Here is a 26,488-nt window from a genome sequence, read left to right on the forward strand (position 1 = left end):
GGAGGTCTGGAACCCTATCCAACAAGAGTTTTACTTCCTTCACTGTCAAGAATGTTAAGAGTTTTACTTTCTACACTGCCAAGAATGTCAAGAGTTTTACTTTTTACACTGATGTCTACACCTTCATTTTTAACATCTTTCAATTTGAATTAATATATATCCTATTTTTTTTCTCCATCCTCCTGAATGCCAAATGTTTTGTTTTTAAGGGTTTTACAGCGCTTGCAACACATTTAGGTTATATCAGCGCCAGTAAAGTGGAAGAAAATGGGATAGTAAAAAGTTCTAGAATTACAATTAAAGCACCCAAGAAAAAGTAAGACATAGGGGAACTGGGAACAAATAGGGATCAGATGTAGATTCCAAGAGCACACGACCAATGCACTTAGTTTGAGATCACCTATACGTCTCATCCGGACGCAAGCGCAAAATCCAACAAAGAGGAATACACTCAAGTGCTTACATTATACATTAAAAATAACAGAGAGATGATTTATAAGGAAAAAAATATCATCTCCCAAAACGATAACTATGCATTTGACTGTTTCCCTCCCAGCTAGGACTCCGGCAAGGGTCAGGACAAAACCATGTAATCTCATTCCAAGACAAAGACAGAAAGCATGTTGGAAAATAGATATAAGGGGATAGAAGACACAGTATGTAGCCCCCCTGCCCACTATGGGAGGTCAGGAACCCCATCTAGAATGCCAAATCGATATCAGAAAAGTTGGCCACTTTGCATACCCAATAAGCACAAACAGAAGCACGCACATTCATCAAACCACATCACCATTCACCATCCAAACACATAAAATCTTTACAGAAACCAGAAAACACATCAGACAATAGTCAAATTATTCCAAACACAGGATGTAGCAAAAAACAACAAAAACAAAAAATCAAATACTGCATTTTGAACTTATTTGTGGCAATGACACAATTGTTTTAAAAATCAATAATATTTTTTTTATAAATAAACAATTCAATATAAATAAAAATGAATTGCTGTAGTTAAAGAAGACGCAGTCTAAAGAAAGAACACAGTAATGAGAGTAGGGCAAATATTTGGAAAACAAATTCCAAAACTTCTAAGAGGAGATACAAGTGATAAAATGACAATTAGAATGCATGAGGACACTTCAAGAGATATTCGATAAGCAGTCAGACTGTTAGTGATTTTACCCTCTTTCCATGTTGCTATACAGTCAAACAACGTGAAGTTCAAAACATCTTATTTACCGCAACTCTGGAAATCTACTGAATTGCTCTTCTCATTTTTTTGATAAAGGGGAAGGGGGAGGAGGAAAAAGTTGTATAATAAATATACAATCGTAAGATTGTAGGAAATGTAGTACTATAAAGTTTGATAGGAAGGGGGGGGGGGGGGGGAGAGGGTAGGGAGATGGTGGGAACAACACCCGAAATTTAAGATCATCTCAGTCCCAACTTCTAAAGGTTACCACCTCAAAATCCAATTTTGGTTTTAAAAAAACCTTTTCATCCATTGCTCCACGCCTATGGAATGCACTCAGTCCTCATCCAAAGTCCGGTGAAAATCTATCATCTTTCAGGAAATGTCTGAAGTCTGAGTTGTTCAGGGAAGCTTATTTTTTATGAAAAAGATGTTGCTTAGATTTAGTTTCTGTATTCATGCTTATTATGTAGTGTCGTGATTTTGAATTTTGTTTTAATTTTTAAACATTTTTATTATGTAAAGCGCTGCAGAGCACAATTAACGTGGATGTTTAGGTGCTATATAAATTCAATATTTATCATTTATCATTATCACTTGATAACACTTTGTGCAGCAAGCGGCGTCCTCCTCTCCCTGCAACACACAAAAGGCAATTTAATCAACATGTATATAATAATAATAATAATAATAATAATAATAATAATAATAATAATAATGATAATAATAATAATAATAATAATAATAATAAAATAATAATAATAATAATAATAATAATAATAATAATGATAATAATAATGATAATAATAATAATAATAATAATAATAATAATAATAATAATAATAATAATAATAATAATAATAATAATAATAATAATAATAATAATAATAACAATAACAATAACAAGAACAATAATATTTCAGGTTTCCATTCTGCCAACAAAGAAGGCGATGAATTGGGCACAAACACTTAGAGTCAAATTTACATCTGCTACGCTGACAAAGGGGAAACCTGAAACATCCACATCAATTACCTCTGATGATTAAATTGAAGCCTAAATTCAATCCTATTATTTATCTTTATTTCATCTCTTTTTTTTATCTTTTACCGCTTAATAAAAGCAAAAGAAGGACAAAGCACAAGCAATTGATTGCTTTTGGAACATCTCTAGACTGCATTAGTGTCACTTATAAAACTTGTATATATAGATATGAGTATAGGGCTTTGCCCACAATATCTGCTAATCTTTTTATCTCGTCAATAGATACTAAAGCACAGATTTAACAATGTCTGTGAGCTCAATATCTGGACTTATCTCATTAATACAAGTAGAATTATTAATTTCTGCATCATTACCAATAAATATGAATAAATCAATACTGCATAAAAATTATAAATAAATGAACAGGGCTGCATAGAAATGTCATGAAAAAAAAAAACAATAAAAGTTAATAGTCAAAGAACTTACATTGCACGGAATTCAAAATTTTGTATCAATAAGAATTTGATTCATGCGAGAGGGAAATGACGCTAAAAATCTGAGAACTTAACAAAAATGCAAAGATCAAGTGCTTATTGATGGAAATCCTCTAGAAGATATTCAAGAATTCACTTACTTGGGCAGTAAACTGACAACAGATGGTGACTGCAATGCAGAGATCAAAACCAGAATCAGTAAGGCAAACCAGACATTCGCTTCCCTCAAACGGAGAGTAATGGGATTATATTCCAGCACTAGAATAAAAATTTTCAAAACTAATGTCTTGAGTGCTTTGCTCTATGGATCAGAATGTTGGAAGATCACAAAGAGTATCATCCAGAAACTTGAAGTATTCCAAAACAAATGTTTGCGACATATCTTCACGATATTCTGGCCAAACACAATCTCAGGTGAGGACCTGAGAGTGAGAGCTGAAGTGGAGTCTCTGGATAGTCTCATTAAAAGGAAAAGATGGCAATGGTTGGGGCATGTCTGTCGCAGACCTGATGAAACACTGATAAGGAAGGCTCTGCAATGGACATCCCAAGGCAAGAGGAAGCGAGGCCACCCCAAGGAGACTTGGAAACGTACCGCAGAGAAGGACCTAAAGCAGAGAGGTCTGTCCCTCAAGATGGCCCCAAGAATAGCTGCTGACAAGACCAGGTGGAGATCCCTTACGTCGCCTCAAGTACCAGCAGGCCCAGAGAGGATTGAGTGAGTGAGTGAGAGACAAAAATGAGAAATTGGTGGGATAATGTTATGTGACCATATATATTCATAGAAAAATCGGTTGTCAAGGGGAAGAGGAAATAAATATAATTGCTACCATTTTACCTCCCGAAATGAAGTAAATTGTAATCTAAAATAATTCAAAGCTCCATCAATATTTTCATTTATTGAAATAAAATAACTCAATTACACATATGATAATTAAAATAATTTCTTATCAATCATACTGAGTGAGATGTTCCAACTAGGGGTGTCTAGCCAGAATTCTATCAAAATGGTATTATGCCACCCCAGGATCATCACTGTCCAGGCGAGTAAGTTGGCAGTTAATTGTCTTGCCCAATGAAAAAAAAATTAATTAAAATGAAGCTTGAACCTCGCATCTGCTGGGTCAAAGTGCAATGCTTTAACCACTCAGCCATTGCCCCCCCCCCCCCCCCAACCACCATATATCTTTATACATAACTTTAATACAATTGATGGAATAATATGTCATTTTAGAGTCACTTTCTCCCGTTAAGGATGTAAAAAAAAAATTTAATACAAAGATGAAATGAAAAAATCTAGACTATTATACAAAATGCAATTGACAATACCAAGAATGCCATGTAAAATTAAGAAGGGAAATAAAGCTATAATTTGTGTAAAGCTTTGTAAACAATTAAATACGTAATAAATTATGTATACATTTTTTACATTCATACATAATGTACCAAGTAAAAATTTAACCTCTAGTGAGGAGAAAGAAAGAAATCAAAAGACAGAGTAAAAATTTGACTTCAAATCAAAATTGAGGCCATGACAAAAAGTCTTTACATCTCACAGGTGATGAAGGAAAACAAATCAATATAAAAACAGTTCGTTGATGTCCAAGTTTAACCATGTAAATGCAGAAATATCCAGGGATGGGGACCAGCGAAGTGTATGCAGTAAGAATTGTTCCCAAATATTATAATCTTGAAATTCTGCTATTAAATAGCAAAAGTGAGAAAATATAAATGAAACTTCTCCTTTCTCCTTCCACCCCACTCCTCTCCCACAAAAAAAAAAAATAATAATCTGAAAAATGATAAAATAGACACAAAATCCCCATCCCTGAATATCGCTTTTGAGGAAAATGAAAAAAACAACAACTTTTGTTTGGTGTGACAGTGAGTAAAAACATTCGACATTGTCTTATTGTTTTCATGCCCATTCAAAAAAAAAAAAAAAACAACAACACACTCTTATTTTTTCATCACCTATGACCTGAATCAGACTTTAAGAGAGAAAAGCCTCTATTCCAAGTAAATAACTGAAAGTCACTTTTGTTACTAAGGTTGTGCAAATTGTTGACCGTTAAATACATTCTAGAACTAATTTTTTAAATGGAGTGGTACACAGCGTCAAAGATTGTCTATAGATTTACATCAGTTGATTGTTACAGTCAAGAATATTTAATCAGAAACCTTCTACAGTTGTATACTAAATAACTGTTACACACTTGTCCATGTGTTAAAAAAAAAAAACCCATTGCAACCCGGTAATTTTTACTAAGTTGTTGTGTCTAACACTCCACAACAAATAATGGTTGTCTTATCCAATGGCAGAGATAACTTCCTAATAAAACAAAAATTGAAAAACTTTCTATGATGCAGTGCTAGACCAAACAAAAAGAAAGGAACAAAGAAAAATCATCATTAAAAAATATATTAATAATTTTTTTTTTAAACTATAAACCATGATAAAAGACAATCATTAATTATCAACTATTTCTTGCATCTGTTTTGTTTACTGCTGTATCAAATACACCTTTACAAATGTTTCGATGTCAGTGGATGATAGTTTTTTCCTGGATACTGATCTCTCCATTATGTGTTTCCATGACAAACCGGGCTAGGTCCTTCCTGGTGACGATCCCGATGACCTGGTTGGAAAAGTTGATGACCACCATGTGACGAAGACCAAGAGACCTGAACTTGGTGAAGATGCTGGAATAAGAGGCCGTCTAAAGATGTGGTGAAAAAAAATAAAGAAAAAAGAATAAAATTGTATTTATATTGAATATTTTCACAGATTCTCTCCCCTTGTGCTTCATTTATTTCCCTAAAAGGCCATATGAAATCTTATTTCATTAACATTAAACACTTTGAAAGTTCGTCACCCATTTGTTTGCATTAGTATTTTTATTAATGCCCATCACTGCCTTAGCACTGTACTCGTTCACACTTGAGTTGAGTGTAATAATGTGTTAAAGTGCCTCCCCGATAATTGGAAAACATAGCTTTGTGATACTCATACTCATCATTACTTGAATTTTAAAAATTAGACAAGATGCTGATAAACAGAATCACCAATACCAAAAAGGTTGGGGAGAAAGAGAAGGAGGATGGGGCAGAGAGGGGTTACGAAAATTAAATAACATACCACAATTTTGCTCATGAGTCCAATCATACTATTTATGCAAATTGACTACTTTAGTAAATAAAATTGCAAATATTTAAAGGATAGAAATAAAATTATTGAAAAAAAAAACCCCAGAAAATAAAGATTGAATTTATTAAAGGCAAAAGAAATTATTAAAATAAATTTTTAAAAAAATGATTTCAAGAAAGAACATTAGTACATAATACACGTATGTTATTCTTAAAAAAAAATAAAAATTCATTATTTACTTTTAATCTAAATATCTTCTGCCCCCCCCCCCCCCCCAAATAAAACATTAAAAAAACCCCAACCCACCCACCCATTAACGATTGAGGATTGGGTATGTTCATTCTGACAGAAAAATTGACACAATAGACTAATGTTTTACCCATAGGGAGAAAGCAGTTGCAAAGAGCCTCATGAATAAACTTTGGCTCAAATTTAGATTACGATTCAGAAATACATTAATTGTCATAATCATTATGATTACCTCTAGCACGACATAATGAGACTGGTTAATGAAAGGTTGTAGGTTGATGTGGAATTGAGATTCCTCCGGTGTTACGCTGATTCTCTGGAATTGGTGAACATGGAAAAAAGAGAGATAAGAATTGGGATGGGGAGGGGGGAGGGGGTGATGAAATCAATAATGGATTCCGTTATCAAAACATGTTGTCTTTTTTTCTCTTTAATTTGAAAACTTTTGGTAAAAGAAGCCATTCCAGAAATTTGGTTATTTATCACCTAAATAAAACAAATGATTGATCACGGCGTTTTGGTTCATAACAACCTTCCCTCACATTCTACACTACTACTTCTACTACTACTGCTACTACTACTACTACTACTACTACTACTACTACTACTACTACTACTACTACTACTGCTACTACTACTACTAATAATAATAATAATAATACTATTGCTACTACAACTACTATCATAGTTATACTACTACTATTACTACTACAACTACTACTGTTACCACCACCACCACTATTACTACTATTTCTACTACAACTACTAACAACAACAACAAACAACAACAACAATGTCCACTACCACCACCACTATCACCAACGACAACAACAATAATAATAATAATAATAATAATAATAATAATAATAATAATAATAATAATAATAATAATAATAATAATAATAATAATAATACTATTGCTACTACAACTACTATCCTAGTTATACTACTACAATTACTACTACAACTACTACTGTTACCACCACCACCACTATTACTACTACTACTACTATTTCTACTACAACTTCTAACAACAACAACAAACAACAACAACAATAACCACTACCACCACCACTGTCACCAACGACAACAATAATAATAATAATAATAATAATAATAATAATAATAATAATAATAATAATAATAATAATAATAATAATAATAATAATAATAATAATAATAATAAAATCGTTTTAAAAACTTCCCATCTCTCATGCGCGCTTTTGTTTTTTTTCTTTTTCTAAAAATCTGCATCTTTTGATACAGTATTGAACTATGGTGAACATGCATCACAATTCTAATAAAATAAAAACAAATTCCAAGATATTGTTGGAAACTGTCTTTCAAAATCTTATTGGAGTTTTGCAACAAAATATTACACAGTTTGATACATGATAGTAAATTGAATCGAATTACAACACCACTAAACTTTAGATGTGTGATAATAATAAATCAATTTAAAATGTTACAGGCTCTCATCATCCTTCAGCTTCTTAAACAAAACAAAAGTTGAAATGAATAAAAAACAGCAAACAACCTTATAATATTATTATGTCAGTGTGATTTAGAATTTAGATGCTGACAAATGGGTTTACAGTAAAAAGTTTAAGACTTGAGATAGTTTCCTTTGTTTCAATGAATAAAATAAATTGAATTCCATTCGATATCAAAAATTAAAAAAAAAATATCTCTGATTATCATGAATATCAAAGTCACTTTTTAGCACCAATTTCACCCTGACAAGAAAACGAATTGAAATGAAAGGTTACAAAAAATGCGTACATTGAACAGCACCAAATTCACTTGTATTTAATTATTAATGATGCTTTCAATCCTTTAAAATGACAAATAAAACAGTTTGTGAACATTCCGTTTAATGAATAAATTCAGGAAAAATGTGTGCCTGGCTTTAGTTCTTAGAATGGCGTATTGGTTAACTTTCCCATATTCTGATACATTTGCATTTCGTTTCTGTATACCAGTTGCGTGAGGAGCAATCTTCCCATTCACATTATGATCATATGGATTATACACAGCATTGATCCCTACATCTTTCAACTCATCTATTTCTTGACGCACTTTAATTTATGTATAATTTCAAATTGTACACTTCATTGCACAGGAGTTTCTTAGTAACCAAATGCTAGTATTTGTTTACTTTTCGCAATCATTTATCTCAACTATATGTGCCAAGAACTTTTTTCACATCTATCCGATGTTAATGTGAAGTATTACCATTTTAACAGTTTTTCTAATAGGCTGAAGAAAGGGTTTTGAATATGAAATGTTCCATGTTCAGTATTTTGTTCATTTTCTTTTTTGAAGCTGTTGCATTCATTTTCATGAATCACTTTTTACAGACCACAGTTTCTAGCAGCCTAGTATTCAAAACGCATAATGTGCATGTATTGATAAAGCTGATGATGATGATGACGACGATAACAATAACGATGATGGAAATGATAACGATAATGATTATAAAAATAAAATCTCAAAAAGCAATATGTATAGTTCCATCAAATTATAAGGCAAATTACCTGTATGGGCGTATATCTCGGGTAATGTTCATTGAAGTCTTTCATTCTCAGGTTCTTCAATATCGTGTGCAGTTGTGGATTTTCTTCATAAAGCTGATAGATCCAGGGAAGGAATAGGTGAGAGAATGATGCAAAAGAAAAAAATTTAGAATATAAACTTAACAGCGTCTGGATATATAAGATAAGAGGATGACTTTGATAAAATTAAAAAAAGCCTGAAAATTGTTCTCATTGAGAGCAATTGTGACCCGTTTTCTCAAAACAGTATTATGTTGGGATGGTTTGGAATAGAAAAGTGAATGTCGAACCAAAGGGATAAGAAATATGAGCTTCAAGCTTTTCACAATGCAAGATATGGTTTACATTCTTCACCATAACGAAGAAAAATTAACCTCAAGTTTCATATTTGAGGCAATGAATTGAATTCCCAGTATTAGTTCATCCCACCATAATACTGTTTTGAGACGGTGGGTAATGCATATGAAAATATTTTGTGAAAAGCTTCTTTACATCAAACGGCTTCAGCCCGAAAAAGGGCATCCCTCATTTGAGTATTCCTTTAAAGTTGGAATTCACTCCAGTTTCTATGTTATGAAAAGGACAATAACAATAGCTTGTAAAAATTTTGGTAGGATGTTGGCTATTACAAAATACTTCCCACCACACTCCTCGGGTATGCAATTACAACTGGGTGGACAAAAGGATCCTAACTTAGATTGACTGGCTGTCTGTCTGCCATTTGAGTGCCAGTAATAAAGGACAAGGGTACCAATAGCTCAATTTGTACAGCACTAACAAGCATGGGAACTGATTGTAGCCTTAGTATTACATCAAAAGACAAGTATATGACCTCAACAGAAAACAAATCAAGGGTTATATTCAACAGCTCAGCCCATGAGATCATTTTTTTCCTTGAGCACTACTAACCACAACACACTAGGCAGTGAACTTATCTATAAATCATGTCAAAAGACAATCGCTAGTGTCAGGCGTGTATTAACAAAAGCTAACTAATTCAGACTGGCTGCAGGAGTGGGCGAAGTTGTTTCTGACCTCTCTGTAACCCTCCTCCCTATCATTGAATAGGTAAATGGGTATGTTTGGTGTTGGCAGAAAGTAAATGAAACAGTCAAAAACAGTCCTAACATAAAGGATCGAAAGAAACTGCTATTGAAAATCAATTAGAAGTAAAGACAAAATTCAACAGTATCTCTAATGTCAAATAAAAAAATTTTTAAAAAGGGAGGAGGTTGTCCAAAAATATTCTTGTACTGTTCCAAAGGCCCCAGATTTCATCCTCCAGCTGAAATAAAAGCTGAAATGCACATGGAATAGGTTTATTAAAACCTTGGGTAATCACTTGAAAAAGTCGTTGTTTTTAAATAACTAATAAAACAGTGGTAAAAAAAAACCCAAATCACTTTTTTCTTTAGCATCATGATGAGATGGCTCCTTAAAACGAGTCCCTTGAATGTTCCAAATGTCTCACAATCATCCACAATCTAAAGAAGAAAAAAAAGGAAATGGTATGAGTAAATTGAATACTGAGCGTAGTCATTGGCGTAAGACAAAGTCTGAAATATGTGTCAAATACAGTGACATGCGATTTTTAACTACTGACAAATTAGACTTCCATGACTGCAAATTTGAGTTTATTCAAAGCCTATGCTGAATCAATGGATTAACTCCTATTACTCATAGACAAAGCTGCTACTGCTACAGTGGATTCCCTCCAATTTACTCAGACTATGCAGCTCCACTAGATTCCCTCACAATTTACTAGTGAATTCCCTCCAATTTACTCATAGACTATGCTGCTCCAGTGGATTCCCTCCAATTTGCTCATTGACAATGAGGCTACAGTAGATTCCCTCCAATTTACTAATAATGCTGCTCCAATGGATACCCTCCAAATTACTCATAGACAATGACTGCAGTAGATTCCCTCGTACTTACTCATAGACTAGGTTGCTACAGTAGATTTCCTCAAATTTACTCATAGACTATGCTGATACAACCTTACCTTTTCCAGAAAAAAAAAAACATGAACAGTGAAACAGAAGCGTCAAATTAATTCACAAAATTAATGGAATCGTTTCGAGTTACCCCTGTATAAATAGAAAAGATGGATTAAGTACTTAAATGAATGTGAATGACCCTAACCCAACCATCCTCTCATCTTACATTTTAATCCATATTCTTATCTATTATACTGAAAAAGAGGTAAACTTACACATTCATGTCATTTGTTTTTTGTGAACTAAATTAAAGCTTGTATTCTACTTGCTATTTACTTCTTTGAGCTTCAAGCTGCAATATGTGCTTTTTGACAATTTACAGATAACCAAGATTTTTGGCCACAAAAGATACGAATAGTATTTCCTATATAATCTGTCAATTATTTTACAAAGAGTGAAATAAATTAACATAAAATGATTTTCAATCATTGTTAGTGATTTCGCAGCTAAGTAGAAAGCAATATGGGGCTACCTGAAGCATGGGGTCTTAAAAATACTTGCAATCCATTTTCATATTTCCACAGGTATAATGTCACAAACGTAATATGCGGTCATACATGTCTGTTACAATTTCAACAATGCAGATAATGTTAAATCTCAGTTGTCCCACAAATACTTGTGAAAGAGTCGTTTTGAAAAGCGTTTTTTTACCGTGTAAAGAATGGCTAAAATTTTTGTTAAAAATTTTTTTTCCCGTTTCATCAAAGAAGTAAGCCACAACTAAAACAGCAACCATCCCCATCACCATAACAAAATTTTTAAAACTTGAGCTTTTACTTAGTGCAATATCCACTAAACTCAAAGCGCTTTACAAAGGTTCCCTGACATCCATACCTGTGGATTGTTAGGATCATAATTTTCCACCACAGGGAATCCGTTGTGTGATTCTTTCTTCAAGACTTGAATTATTCTATCCACTCTCTCCTTCATCCTTAATACCGTCACTGGGTGACTCATCACTGTCCTGGAAGAAAAAAGATGATAAAACAATAAAAGAACATGAAAATGATTATTCAGCAAATTTGCAATATCATACGTGTCTGTGCATGAAGACAGAAAGATTACAGCTTAAGTGGATAACTGCCGGGTACATCCAAAAGACTCTTAGCTGAAAAGAACATTACATAATTTCTCCTTTACAAATACACAGACCTGACAAGTCATAGGACCAGTAAAGCAGCAAAAGACCCCTTTTTTTACCAGGACTTTGACCAAAATAAGAAATCTGCTTTATTGACACATCTTTTAAAATTCAAGAGGATTAAGCTGTAGCAGTATATATAATAGAGATGTTACAAGTGTCACTTACTTGGCATTCAAGTTCTTGGACATTGGGAGAGGTTCCCAGCCCAATATTGGAACTCCTTGCAGATGGATGTGCAAGTCATAAATGCCCTGTGGAATTCCATGCGGAGATTTAGTTGGTCAGAATGTAAATACGTAAATTTTTAAAAATGAAGTGGGAGTGAAATAAGTAAGCATTTGTCCTTCACTTTTGCATATTTATTGATACTGCGGAAGAGATGTATTGTTGAAGTAAATATATCAATAAATTACAATCTTCACATAACCTTCAAATAATATAGGTTTCCATTTTATACAGTTCAGGTCACCCGGTTCTAACACACTTGAAATATCTATCACTATCTTTGACTAGGTACTCATTCAACTTTCAGTTCAGTTTGAATAGTGTGTCATCGTGTGCCTTACAAAGCTGGAGCTAAAGATTTACCATCATTGTCACTCGTCCAGTTATTGAGCACACTCAGCAATGCTTTACTTTGTGATAAGGCTAGTTAAAGTTAAGTACTAATCAGTATTTTACAATGTACAATGAGCTGCCATTTATGACACTAGCAAATCGATGCATGTACAGAAATGTAGAGTTTCCTCTTTCGGAGGAAGAAGTCAAAGAATATCTCAGAAGGAATAAAGCAAAGCAATCTGAGCAGTCTATACTTTCATATTGTCATATCATCTGATCACCTATATTAGCACGAAAATCTCTTAACTTGTCGAATTTCCCAGTTTAAAGATCAATGAAACCCAACCAATCATCCTTACCTCATTAAATCTGTCGCCGACCCACTTGGCCACAATCAGAGCAATCATTACTGGTAAACCCAGGGGGACGTTGGCTGTGGCTTCCATGATGATGACAGTCAGACTTATTGTCATGCGGACTATACCACCTGGAATTCAACATATAAAATTATATATAAACGGAACTTTTCGGTCAGATGGTTGTCCCTTGGATTGCATATAATATATATTTTATGACCGCGACTCACTCTGTATAAACTCTAAGTGAATAATTTGGAAGAAGTCAAAATAATCCTATCTGAACCCTTTGTAATTCCAAAAAAAAAACTACATTCATCTTCCCACAAAGAAACTTTTCAGTTGTGACTTAGATTTAATAATTCAAGCTTTACACTGAATTCTGGATATTTGGGGTCACTTTGAGAAACAATCTATCATCAAAATATCTTAGTTTTTTGTTTCTGATAATGATATGCTTAAACAAAAATTCCCTTTACTCATTGCAAGAAAAACTTGTAGTAGTTGTCCACAACAATATTTACAGCAAAATGGGATATAGAAAGAAAAAAGAGAAAATGTGATGCAACAGCCTGGCTGAAACCCGGTCCTCTGACAGACAGTGCCATGCCTTCTCCACTCTTTTATTTTTATCCTGCACCCATTGATACATTTTCTAGAAGATACCAAAATCAATGACATCCAATTGGTAAACATTTGGACCTACCAAGCTGTGCTGATGCTCCAACCAATGAATAGAAAGATAGGGAAACCCAGTCCTGTGAATAAACATTTCAAAAAATTACATCAATATAAATTAATAAATCACATCTTCATATCAATCAAAAAAGCTACTGAGAAAACATTTTATACGTAAAATTACTTGTCATAAGAAATTAAAATAATAAAAATGAAAATTTAAAAAAATAAATAATAATAATAATAATAATAATAATAATGTTTAAAAATAAATAAATAAATAAATTTTAAAAAATAAATAATAATAATAATAATATATATTAATAATAATAATAATAATAATAATAATAAATAATAATAATAATAATAATAATAATAATAATAATAATAATAATAATAATAACAATATTTCCATAGCCTTACTTACATCATAGCCAGCAATTTTAGAGACCAAAATCCCCACAACTCTACCCCAAGCAGCTCCTATCAACAAGCATGGAATAAATAAACCGCTTGGGATTGTCAGTCCATAAGTCCAACAGGCCAGAAAGAAATAGCCCATGGCAAAGATAACCAAGGTCCATATCTCATATGAGCCTGAAAGAGGAAAACAATATGAAGTATAAATAAACATACAGAATATGTACCAAAATGTAGTACATTTCATTCAACCGTGAATGTTTCTTTAATTTTCCCAGCAGGTCAAGTGGGACCCTTGTCTTCAAGTTGCTATTAGGCGTCTTTTTTGTATGGAAAATACACATCACTTGCCAGACACTGACACCAGAGTTGAAAGAGCTACTGGGTTTAAAGCAAATGCATTACATGGGGACACGAAGGCCAATGTACTTGTTTATGTTGTCAACAATTTCACTTGATTTTGTTACTGGATGATTGTTTAGTTCATCTTTAATGGTTTACAATGCTTGCAACAATTTTAGACCATTTCAGCACCAGTATAAAGGGGGGAAAAAATGATATGGAAACATTTTAGATTTACGATTAAAATCACCCAAGAAAAAGTATGACAAATGGGAGTGGTTCAAATAGGGAACAGAAGTAGTGTACCATTCAGTCCCATCCAAACATAAGTATAGGATCTAACTAAGAGGAATGCACTCACATTTTTACAAAATATCATATTTTTTAAAATAACAATTGATACATAACAGAAGAGAAAGATTTACAAAATACATCATCTAGCAAAACTAACAATAAGACAAGAACAGTTAGCGATCTGGAAAAGGAAATTAGATATAGGAGGATAACAGACACAGTAAGGATGACTTCCAGATCCACCGTGGGAGGTCAAAGGCCCTACCCAATTGTGACTGGATGATGTATATTGCTCGGTCATTGAGACATTAACAGTGGTTTTTATTTTTTCAACACAATATATCAAGCTTCAACAAGCAATCATTTTGTACAGAATAAAACAACTGAACAAGGAGCCTGAAGATATACTGGTTCTCTGAATTTACAATCAATTCAGAACAGAAATCTTTTCAATTTACTTAGATCCAATATATAATTGCATAATGAATTCATTTTTGTTGGTAGAGCAGTTAAGTTTGCAGTGATAAACCAGTCAAAGGATATAGGATGTCCCATAACTCACCAGGGTTACTGTGGAAGAGATGCTTGACAGTCTGTTCTGGGGTGTCAAAAAACAAACGAGCTGAGGAGCTGTAGGTACCATCTCGGCAGAACATCTGAAAGTATATGTTCAAAATATTTAAGGCTCATTTCAAAATAAAACGTGTTGAAATTGTGTTTGTAAGACATCATTATAAGAACTTATTTAAAAACAAGACTGAAGTTTTTTTTTCAAATAAGAATTTCTCCTCCAAACTAGATATATTAGCAAACCTTACCCCTATTATCAACAGTGATACTACTTGACATAATTGAATCTGGAGTCATTTAGTATTTACTGCTCACTTGGTGACAACTATAAGAGTAATACTGAATCTCGCCTAAAAACTGTTGGTAAAATGTTTTATATTCAACTTTTATCAATGACACAATGAGGACTGGAAGCCAATCTCAAATCATTTAACATGAAATGAATACAAAAGAAGTCATATTCAAAGGCTAACAAGCGAATGTTACTGTTTTTTTAATGCTTCAGAATACAGGATAGACTATATGGCCTTTAAGACTATGGATGATGTTTTTGTTCATTTATTTAACATCCATTCTTACCTGTACAAGAGTGGAGTCTCTATTCTCTGTGAGTGGCATGCAGTCATTCATGAAGTAGATAACCACGTAACCGAAACATCCAGTGTAGGCAGCCACTATCAACACTTCCACGACTTGAAGCCATCGACGTACCACAAATCTAAAATTGATAAAAACCATGGGTGAAAGTTACTCAATGATATTAATCCTGCAAAGGCAGGTGCTCAGAAAAAAACCCTGCAACTACCAATAAGAGGAAAAAACATAAGTGCGGTTAATTATATAAATGCCGGTTTTTTCATTTTCGAATTCCGGCCAGACAAAAAAAAACCGGCGAGACCTCCTTTTCAAAAATAAAAATCCGGCCATGCCGGATTTTTCCGGCAAACTTTCACCCATGATAAAAACTGTGGTTTATTATATCTTAATGATTTAAAGTTCAGGACATAAAACAAAAATAACAATTAGATTCTATTAATTCCTCAATTAAGAAAATTGCTCTTATTGGCCTTTTTCAAATAGAAATAATCCTGGCATCAGAACTGCACCTCAAAAAAGTGAGCATCGGGGGTTAAATTTCTAGCTCAAGAAAGCAATGAATTGCGAAAAGCTGCGCTCAAATCCAGTCCAACTGGTGAACAGTGACCACTCAGCCACTTTACTCTCTAATTCACATTTTTTTCAACATGGAATATCTCAGCATTCAACTATGTCAATCATGAAATAGAACTTGATGTGATCGTTTAGTATCCGTCCCATAATCAAAATGTTTGTTTTATCTCCAGCAGAAGTAGGCTAACATTTTCAAATAACATCTCTTTTCTTTTCATACATTTTAAAATTTTCATTTGTCTGAAACCATGCAATACACAACTTTCCGAATTCATATCTAGGCATAAGTGCCTGCATCCCAATTCCACATCAAGCTTGTATCTGAAAATGATAACGGTATCATTAGCAAATAAGAGCATAACCACAAAAATAGGAAAATTAATTTCACCATAGGTCTAGATTTTGAAATTTTAAAGAGAGACTTAGAATTTTCAATCTGCCCACAAAAGACAAAATTATATAAATTTTAGAGTTAATATAAATATTAATCCTATCCTTACTTCATTCTGAACTGGGTCAGTTTGTAGTTGATGTGATTGAACACAGCACCAGTAAGACCACCTGAGGGAATGACAAAAACATGCACAACGTAAAATAAAGGGAAATGGAAAGTCATCTCAAGTCAATGTTCAAGGTTCAATGTCAATTTCATATATATTTTTTCCCCATTTCTATAATGGCCTTTATATATCTCTCTCTAACAAGATTTTAAAAACTCTAATACTTTTCAACATTTAAAAAAATGACAAAAACAAAATTTCACATAACTACTATAATAAAATTATATTATACATTTGTATTAATTTACTTTTGAGTATTGTTTGCTTTGCTTTAGCTGAATAGGTATTATGAAACCATATATGATTTTCAAATCTACAAATCGAACAATACCAGTTGTAATAAATCGTCCTTTAGAGCCACAAGGCCCATGGAGAAGGAGTCTATCCCATTTGATAGAATGCTAGTCTAAAGCAAACTACTTTCCACCATATCCAACAGACCTAGCAATCCAATAATGTGTGATACTCACCACACATTACTATTGTAAGACCATACCACTACAAAACAGCGACACATAAATTCACTTTAAACATCCACTAAATCGTAAGAGATTATGATAATTTGACAGTGATGATAATAATGATGATGATGATGATGATGTTAATGATAATGATGATAATGTGAACAAAAAAAATAATTTAACACCATTTTAAAAAAATTTAATTTCATTCAAAGGATAAGACTTTACTGGACATAATCATTAAAGTAAAGCTCCCCGGTCACAAGATAAAATCCCAAAGTTTACAACAGGACTTAATCAAAGACTTTCAGCAATTGATTTCAAGGCTAGGGACTTATTGAGTTTATGCACTAAGTGATTCACACATGAAAAATATGATGATGATGATGATAGTGTAGATGATAGTGATACTGACAACACTCTAACAATGAAATGTCTATATCTGACTCACCAAACACACCCATACCCACAACAATGAACAACTCATAAAATCTGTATTGAACATTCTGAAAGATAAGTGGATAAAAAAGAAAAGCAGATATTACCCATAATTTATAAAAACCGACATGTATTTATTTACAGGTCTCAGGTCTGTTAACCCAAATTGTTATAGTCTCATTGTTATTACGGAAATACTCTCAAATTAACATAAATTATGCTTTACAACAATGATGTTAAAACAAGCCCACATAGTATTCCGTTATAAGAACTCTTTTTCGAAACCCTTTGGATTTCTTTCAAAGCAAAATTTCTCACATTAATCAATCCCTTTACTATTATAAGATCTGCTTTTAACCAGAGAGCATTAACAAAATTGACGTAACTAAATTGCATGTCATATTATTATTATTATTATTATTATTATTATTATTATTAGTAGTAGTAGTAGTAGTAAAAGTAGTCACCTATTCTCGAATCTAAACCTGAGGAATCCCCCCCCCCCTCAGCCACCTTGAATTTGATCAAATTTGACCAAGAAAAGAACTTTGTACATGGAGTTGTGCCGAAAGGTAATTTCGCGTGAGATTTGACAGAAAAAGGCATAAATATCAAATCATTTTGAAAAAAACTCAGATTCGATTCTCTGAGTCGATTGATTATGTAATACAAAAACTTACAGTCTAGCACCAAAAGAATAACATATAAATTCTCAAAAATGAAAGTATGAACCACGTCGATATGCTTTCATTCTTGAGAAGTTATATCTACTATTCTTTTGTCAGCACTTTAAAAAGCTAAATATATCTGCTACAATTTTGGTGGCAGTTCCTCAGTTTTTGGATTCTTTTTCATTCTTCAACCCATAAAAACGAAATGAAAATGAAATCTTTCAACAGCTAATTTTATGTTCAAAACAATTTTATACTGATGTCTTTTTGTATGGAATGTCACAAACATTAAATATTGGCACTTGTTTGTATAACAATTAAATCTTTATACATGGCGGATTTGACTTCGCCCATATGTCGGGGACTTTGATAGGCTTACTGGTGAGGTAAGACAGGCAGTGAAGATGAAGAACTTGGAGAGACAACTTTTCAATAAGGCAAATACAAAAAAAAAACAGTGATATAAGCTAAAGAGTTCAAGCAATCAAGATATGAATTTGATTGTAAACATCTGTATCTCTGCCTCAATTTGTAATTCAATTGTTTTAAAAACAAAAATAGAATTAATAATTTAAATTTTGTCTTTCTGATCATTTTTTGGCATTCGCTTTTCTCTCAGACAAAGAAGTACCCAATTGAGGCAATGGGCCACATTTTGTTAAGCAAGGACCCCCCCCCCCCCCCCCCCCCCCAAAAAAAAAAAAAAAAAAAACCCCAAAAAACCCAGATAGTGAAAAATAAATGATTATTCAAGAATCTAGGTCATGGTAGCCTATTGATATTGATTTACCTGGAAAGGGCCAAAGTTGATGAGGCCAGGATAGGAGAGATCCCAGTGATGGCCTTTGATATAACTCTGGATGATGTTTAAACTCATTGTGGATACCATGGAGGCAAAAAACTAAAATAGGAAATCAATCAATGATGTAAAACTTAAGCATGAATTCCTTAAAAAATAACAAAATATTGATGGAATGAGCAGCCATCAGATGAAAATATAACTCAATGCCAGAAGTTGTAACAGAATCATCTCAAAAACATCAAACTTGGATGTCAATGAATTCTTGGTTTTATTCACTAATAAAAAGCAACTATTTTCAAGAAATAATTTTTTTCTATACTACAGTTTAATCAAACAAAATGAATCATTTCATTATATTTTTCCCTTTCTGACATAATTGTTAGTACATGTTGTGATTCATATAACCAATAAACCTTGAAATAAAAAAAAAATCATTGATGATCTTTCTAAAATCTTTTTAAAATCAGTTCTAAGGAAATTCAGACATAAGAAACTGTTACAACAAATGGATTTTCAAGACACCATATCCTTTAAAATCTCCAGATTTTGCAAATGACTCAACTGAAAAGTGGAGATTTGAATAACAAAAAAAAATGGATTGAATAGACAAATACACAAATAACTCACAATTCTCCAGACAAGAGACTGATTCCAGAAAGAGGCTCCTTCTTCCAAACTGAAAAGGACACCACCTACAGGAGCACCAAATGCAGCAGCCACTCCAGCTGCTGCCCCAGCTGACACAAAGTCTCGTTTCTCTGTGTCACTTCGGAAGTCTTCAAAAATCTACGGAGGAGAAGAGTTTTTTTTTTAAAGATGAGGTTATTTTCAATATAATTTTAAACAGAAACCCTATCAACAAATTACATGCCATATTTCACCCCCCTTGCTGATTTTACATGGAGATAGTGATAACACAGTTGTAGTGACTTCATTAGGGGAGAACACCAAGATAAGAAATAATAAAAACCAAATCATTAACTGATTTATAAACTGTATGGATAAATTATCTGTAAGATTTGTTTCAAGACAAAATCAAAATAATCGAGAGAAGCTGCACTAAATCAGCACTGGAATAAGGGTGGAATTTTTTGCTCAAATTAAAAACGTAAAGGTTTGATTTTTAGTTCATGATCTAACATACTAACACATTAGGTCTTTTTAAAAATTCCTCCTGGCTTCCATCAGATAAAAATCATATTTTTCAACCACTTTTACTGAATTGTACACAACATTCTCCAAACAGAAGACTAAGGGTGTTACCTTGAAATCTAAATTGATGGAGGTAGTCCGACCTTGAGAAACACCAGCACCAATTACAGCGCCGGAATGGATCATGGGACCTTCCTGGAAAGGGACAGAATGAAATCCAACATTTGAAACTCAGATTTTTTTCTTTTCTTTATATCATATCTGTGTATTTTGTTCAGCTTATGACTCGATAGAAAAGTTTAATTCTAAAAACTGATATTATTAAAATATCCACAAATAAGTGAATAAAACATGCTAAACACTTGAAGAGAAAAAACATGATCTATCAGAGCTGAAAGTCACATACAAAGGGATAACAGAAGATATAGAGATATAATCTGCACTACTGGGTAGTAATACATATATTATATATTATTATTATATTATTGTTATTATTATTATTATTATTATTATTATTACTATTATCATTATAATCATCATTAATGGAGTGATTATCATAATTGTTTATAATTTTGTTACTCATTTTTTTTTTTTTAAAGCTTACCTTCCCCACAGGTAACCCACCAGCCACAGCACAGATGACCCCAATAACTTTGGTAATGAGTGTCTTGATTCGAACTACGTGAGGCACTATAACTCCATTCAGGTAACATTTGATCTGGGGGATGCCACTCCCTGCAGCTACAGGCTGAAAGGACAAACAAAGAAACAATTTATGTGACATAACTCCCTCCTTACCAACTATAAGAAAATCGTTACATTCGTTACGATACGATCAACATTTTTCTTATTCAAATTTCTTTTGTACATCATAAAATGTTAAGAAAATGAACAGTCTGTTGTAGAGCAATTTTTGCTAAAGAAATTATGTATCGCAAGAACTTTACTGCTATTGTGTTTGAGTGATAAAAAATCTATTTTTGAGTTAGTTGCGTGTGAAGTTTGGACATTGGACATTTGTGGATTTTTTTTTCTGAATGAGAATGGGAATTTTTCAATATACTATCGTTGAAAATTGGGGGATTTGGCTAGCTCAGTAGGGTACCAACTCCCCACACAAAGGGACCAAGATCAATCCCGGATGAAGTAGATATTTTTTTCTGACCCCTCTGTCCAAAGTACTCTATGATAGACAGATGTCTTACTTGGAAATTAGCGAAACATGGTAACATCAGTCTACCACTACAGAAATTGGAATACACAATAAACAGTGGAATCCATAAATATATTAATGGATCCGTAGGATTGTTTTTATTATTTTTAATGGAATATAAAATAGGGAGAATACAGATGTTTTTGGTTTTTTTTAAATCTGGAATAAATCTAGAAAGAGATGATGAAATGAATAAATGATGATGGTGATAATAATAATAATAATAATAATAATAATAATAATAATAATAATAATAATAATAATAATAATAATAATAATAATAATAATAATAATAATAATAATAATAATAATAATAATAATAATAATAATAATAATAATAATAATAATAATAATAATAATAATAATAATAATAATAATAATAATAATAATAATAATAATAATAATAATAATAATAATAATAATAATAATAATAAAAAGGAAGGAAAAAAACACATCTTCCAAATTCACCTCGATAAATGCAGTCAATACTCCTCCAACAAGGACGAGACCAACGTTAAATAAAATCCAGACAATCATGGGCAGGTACATACACTTGTCACCTACACATTGACCCAACACTGGATTGATTGTCAAGGGGGATAACTAACAGTTATCAATCAGGGATGGTTTAGTAAAAATGTGTAACTTCTAATAATTTAGAGTCTGTTTGATGAAATGTGATTGACAATTGGGGTGAAATCTCAATGATAAAAAAAACACCATATTCAATACACGTACAATGTTGTGATGTAGCTTTGTTCATGCGCTTCGCTTTGTTATTATTTTCAACGCTTTGTTATGCTATGTCTGCTTTATCTGTTTTCGTAACTGTTTGCTTTTCTGCTTGTGTTGCAGATCATCATGCTTCTTGTCGTACCTCTTTTGAATGTTGAATAAAGCCTAAACTTAGGTTTAAACTAAAGACAGATCCTTCTACACTCTCTTCATACAATATCCTGCCAATTGAGATGATAAGAAATGACTGAAAAACAAAACTGAGGAATAAGCGCTGCCATCTGCTACCCCAATAAAAATAAATAAAAAAAAAAAAAAAAAGATCCAGTATGTTTTTTTTATTCTTTCTTTTATCCACCAAAGCAAAACAAGGCCGATAAAAAAAAAATGATTAGCCAGTTTGGATTAGCCAACTTTTTATTCAGGCTTCATTATAAATATCTTCATAAGATGAATATAAGATTTTTCTCTGTTTATCAATTGATCTGTCAAATCATCTCCACAATTTCTGTCATAAAATTCCATTTAAAATTAAATCTGTTGCACTAAAAATGTGACCAAATGTCAGTTATAAGTCAGAACAAACAAAATGTTAAAGACTGAATCTGTAGACAAAAATGTCCAACTGGTGAATCTATACTAATTTGCTATATTGAGAAATGAGAGAATAAATATTCATTACATAGCAAAAAAAATATAGAAATTCACATTTCTGTTCAACAGACATAAAACAAAATTGAGACAATGGTTTCATGTTTATACTATGTCCTACATCCTAAACTGGCTGGAATACATAAATATCAATAAAGGATACAACGTTTGACCACGGAATATTTCAGGTCAGTCATCTTCTCCACACCAAAGTCGATGAATCCGGCAGTTAGTCCAGTGAAAACGCCAATGATTGAACAGATAATCCATCGACGCACTCCACGCCATTCTAGTTTCTAGAGGGGAAGCAATAAATAAAATAAAGATTTGGTCACATGATAAACACAGATGACTGATGACTGTTGAAAAATGTCCAAACATTTCCCTTGCACAATGTGGTGGTCTCAAGATCTATCAATTCTCTAGCAAACAGACCTCTTTCAAATCCACATACATATTTTCAAAGTGATACTAAGCTGCTAGAAGCTGTGAACTGTAAAAAGTAATAAACAAAAATGGATATAACAGCTTCATGAAAGAACAAAATACCAAACACAGAACATTTCGGGTCCAAACCTTTCTTCAGGGAACAAAAAAAAGGCAAACAAACTGTAAGTGCGTTGTAATTTTTTTAATAAAGGAGGAAATTCCAAATTCCAATTTTGACTCCAAAATCGCAGATTTCCACAGATCTGAGGAAAACCATCAGCACTGATAAATAATTATATTTAACTACATTTTTATTTACTTCTAAGTCCCAATGGTACGAGCTTAAGCCAATTACAATACCTAAGACAATGCTCATTTAACAGAGGATGACTAATGCTATATTTAAAGCATTATCTTGGCATTCTTGGTCACAGCAACATTGTTTTTAGATCAAATGAACTTCCAAAATTTTATGCTAATTTTTAATAGAGGAAAGAATGTGTGATAAAACTAGCTAGACTCTCATACTGAAGGCAACATATTACATTTACACCAAAAACCTCAGAAACGCATCAATAATCGATTTAATTGCACTAATCTTAAAATGACATTGAAAATTAAACTGAGAAAACAAAAGAAAGACAAAAAATCTAATCAATTTTGTCAATGCTGGATTGAAACACATACCAATCTTTTAGAACTTTTTTCCCTCTCTTCCTGTTGATAAAGCAAATTGTCTGAGACTTCATAGTCTAGGCTCTGAAATAACAAAAGAAGAGACAAATTATATTTAAATTGTTTTTTTAAAATTGAGCTTTATATAGCGCAATATCCACTAAATGTGCAGAAAAGTGCTTTACAAGGGGTCCCTGGTCAACAGCAACATTTAACATGTAGGACGGGACATGACGCCTGTTAGGCGATATTACAATTTTTCGGACAAAGACAACGCTGTTAACGGCCAGGTACTCATTTTACACCAAAGTACGGTGAAAGAATGTGAGTAAAGAGCCTTTTCCAAGGACTCAGTTATGCGCCGAGCACGAGGCTCGAACCCAGGACCTTCTGATCCAAAAGCGAGTGTCATACCACTAGACCACATAGCTGCACATATTTTAGATATTTCAAGGATCTTATGTCACTCATTGTTTCGTAAAGTTGTGAAAATGGATAAAGGGAAAGGGGATAAAGGGCCGATGAACAAAACTGAGATAAATTAGTAGGATGAGGAGGGGAGGATGGAAGTGAAGAAAGCTGAAGAGGATGAGATGGAGGGTGAGGGAAAGGAGGGTGAAATGGAGAGAAAACCCACCTCAAATCCAGCTCGAAGAATTTCATTTTTCTCTTGGACATAACTGTCAATGTCAGCCATTTCTGTCTCCAAAGTGCTCCCTGCGAAGGAGTCACTAGATATGACAGGGGGAGTGTTGGGAAGGGGTGAATGCTCAGCCGATGTGATAGACTCTTCTGTGCTAAACTTCTCAAAATAAAAATAGAAAAGAAACTAAATTAATTCTTGTAGTGTGTTGTATCTGTGGGATTTAAATTCAAACAAAGATGACCTGAGTTCAAGCCTCACAATGACTGGGTGTTGAGATTTGTCAAAAAAAACCCAAAAATATTTAGGATTGTACCAATTTTAACTTGGGGGAAGTGCATATAAATAAATAACAAACGATCTTGCGGGGTATCTATCAAAATATTTTTTTTGTTTCGATATCAAAGCCAATCAACACTCAAGAGCAGAAAAATGAAACAATTGGCAACAAATGACATGGTAACTGTCCCACTGTATTATTCCAATTAGCCCATTGCTTATTTATTACTGACACACTTAAGAAGCCATGAAATATGAATTTAGTTTATACTCTTGATCCACATCAACAACCCTTCATAGTAAAGTAAACAAAGTGGTGAACTACAGGGTCAACATGGACTTAACATAAAAAATTATTGGCAGACAATGACAATGCTAATGCTACAATAACAAATGTGTTGTGATGTGTAGCACTCTAATTGCTAATCATTGCATGCAATACTATGCATCTTTGGTCACAACAGTTGAAGAAGCGCGTGTTGATTTCAATACAGGTTTTTTTTTTTAAGGTGTTAATAAGATTGAAGCATTGAGATTGGGGTGTGCTTTAATAGGGTAGAATAATTAGATTATAATGCATTTAAGTACTTCAAGTCAAAGAGAGAAAGCAGCTAAAATTTAAGAAGAAGACAAGCTTGCTAGTTCCTAACATCCTTTTTATGTCTTGTCTAATCGTTAAATTTACACTGTTACATCAAGAGATAACTAAAATACATTGTAAAATGATAAGACTTAATACTATTATTAATTGAGGTGTTGAACTCAGGCCATTATAAAGCATTAAATTCAAACAAACATAACAACCAGTCACTATACTAATAATTTTCACACTTTAGAAAATATATGCTAAGACACTTTCATGTCTACATCTAAAGTTACAATGGCAGATTTAATATGGCATTCTGAATCAACAGAGGTGGTAGTAAGAGGAAATGGATAAATATCTGACATAACAATTCAAGTTTATCTAATTCGAGGAATGAAATAGACCTGTGATGAAATTTTATCCCAATTTATTGACTTATTAATACATTAATATTTGACTCTTACAGGCACTGCATCCTACTCTAACATGACATCAGATGCGACAGTCTTCACTATGAAAGCAAAAACAGCATTTGAAGCTAAAGTAGCATCACTGTTCCTGCTCTGTTGCTGAAGACTATTAGGTCTCAGATCATATCCAGGTACAGAGTAAAAACATAACTGGAAAGAAATTCAACCTCAGTGATAAAGTAAAGGCAAAGGTATCAACATCTGACATTCAATGTATGAATTATACTATGTACTCTCATTTTCTCTTCTCTCTCTCCCACCTTTTCTCTCTCTCTCTCTCTCTCTCTCTCTCTCTCTCTCTCTCTCTCTCTCTCTCTCTCTCTCTCTCTCTCTCTCTCTCACACACACATTTTCTTTCTTTCTTAGATTTTCTTTCTCTCTCTCACATTTTCTTCCTCTTTCTCATTTCCTCTTTTTGCCTTGGACCGTGCCAGTTGGTAAATTGGCAATTCTTAACTGCCACGGACTACGGAGTGATACATTAATATTAGTACTCTCATTTTCTCTCTCTTATTTCTCAGATTTTCTCCTCTATCTCTGTCTCTCATTTTCTTCTCTCTCTCTCTCG

At 32.9% G+C, this 26,488-nt stretch overlaps 1 protein-coding gene across 4 annotated transcripts in view; it reads right to left on the minus strand.

Annotated features, from left to right (window-relative positions):
- Positions 1–2,254: 2,254 nt before the first annotated feature.
- The window catches only part of LOC144973016 (H(+)/Cl(-) exchange transporter 7-like), a 52,489-nt gene continuing 28,255 nt past the window's right edge, over positions 2,255–26,488 (minus strand). For all 4 annotated transcript variants that reach the window (XM_078914943.1, XM_078914942.1, XM_078914940.1 and 1 more), the window contains 21 exons: positions 24,580–24,744; positions 23,955–24,026; positions 23,002–23,134; positions 21,921–22,030; positions 20,844–20,987; positions 20,351–20,434; positions 19,715–19,873; positions 19,076–19,186; positions 17,628–17,682; positions 16,656–16,716; positions 15,565–15,703; positions 14,978–15,071; positions 13,787–13,956; positions 13,388–13,439; positions 12,685–12,812; positions 11,930–12,015; positions 11,455–11,584; positions 10,024–10,104; positions 8,603–8,695; positions 6,298–6,381; positions 2,255–5,388 (listed from right to left, as the gene is read on the minus strand). In XM_078914943.1, the coding sequence (XP_078771069.1) occupies positions 5,212–5,388; positions 6,298–6,381; positions 8,603–8,695; positions 10,024–10,104; positions 11,455–11,584; positions 11,930–12,015; positions 12,685–12,812; positions 13,388–13,439; positions 13,787–13,956; positions 14,978–15,071; positions 15,565–15,703; positions 16,656–16,716; positions 17,628–17,682; positions 19,076–19,186; positions 19,715–19,873; positions 20,351–20,434; positions 20,844–20,987; positions 21,921–22,030; positions 23,002–23,134; positions 23,955–24,026; positions 24,580–24,744 (2,328 nt within the window). In that variant the 3' untranslated portion in view covers positions 2,255–5,211. The remainder of the gene's footprint in view (positions 5,389–6,297; positions 6,382–8,602; positions 8,696–10,023; positions 10,105–11,454; positions 11,585–11,929; positions 12,016–12,684; positions 12,813–13,387; positions 13,440–13,786; positions 13,957–14,977; positions 15,072–15,564; positions 15,704–16,655; positions 16,717–17,627; positions 17,683–19,075; positions 19,187–19,714; positions 19,874–20,350; positions 20,435–20,843; positions 20,988–21,920; positions 22,031–23,001; positions 23,135–23,954; positions 24,027–24,579; positions 24,745–26,488) is intronic.

Source organism: Berghia stephanieae, chromosome 5 (genome assembly GCF_034508935.2).
Source record: "Berghia stephanieae isolate SIO BIC M18660-M18661 chromosome 5, UCSD_Bste_1.3, whole genome shotgun sequence".
In the NCBI taxonomy this organism is placed as follows: domain Eukaryota; kingdom Metazoa; phylum Mollusca; class Gastropoda; order Nudibranchia; family Aeolidiidae; genus Berghia; species Berghia stephanieae.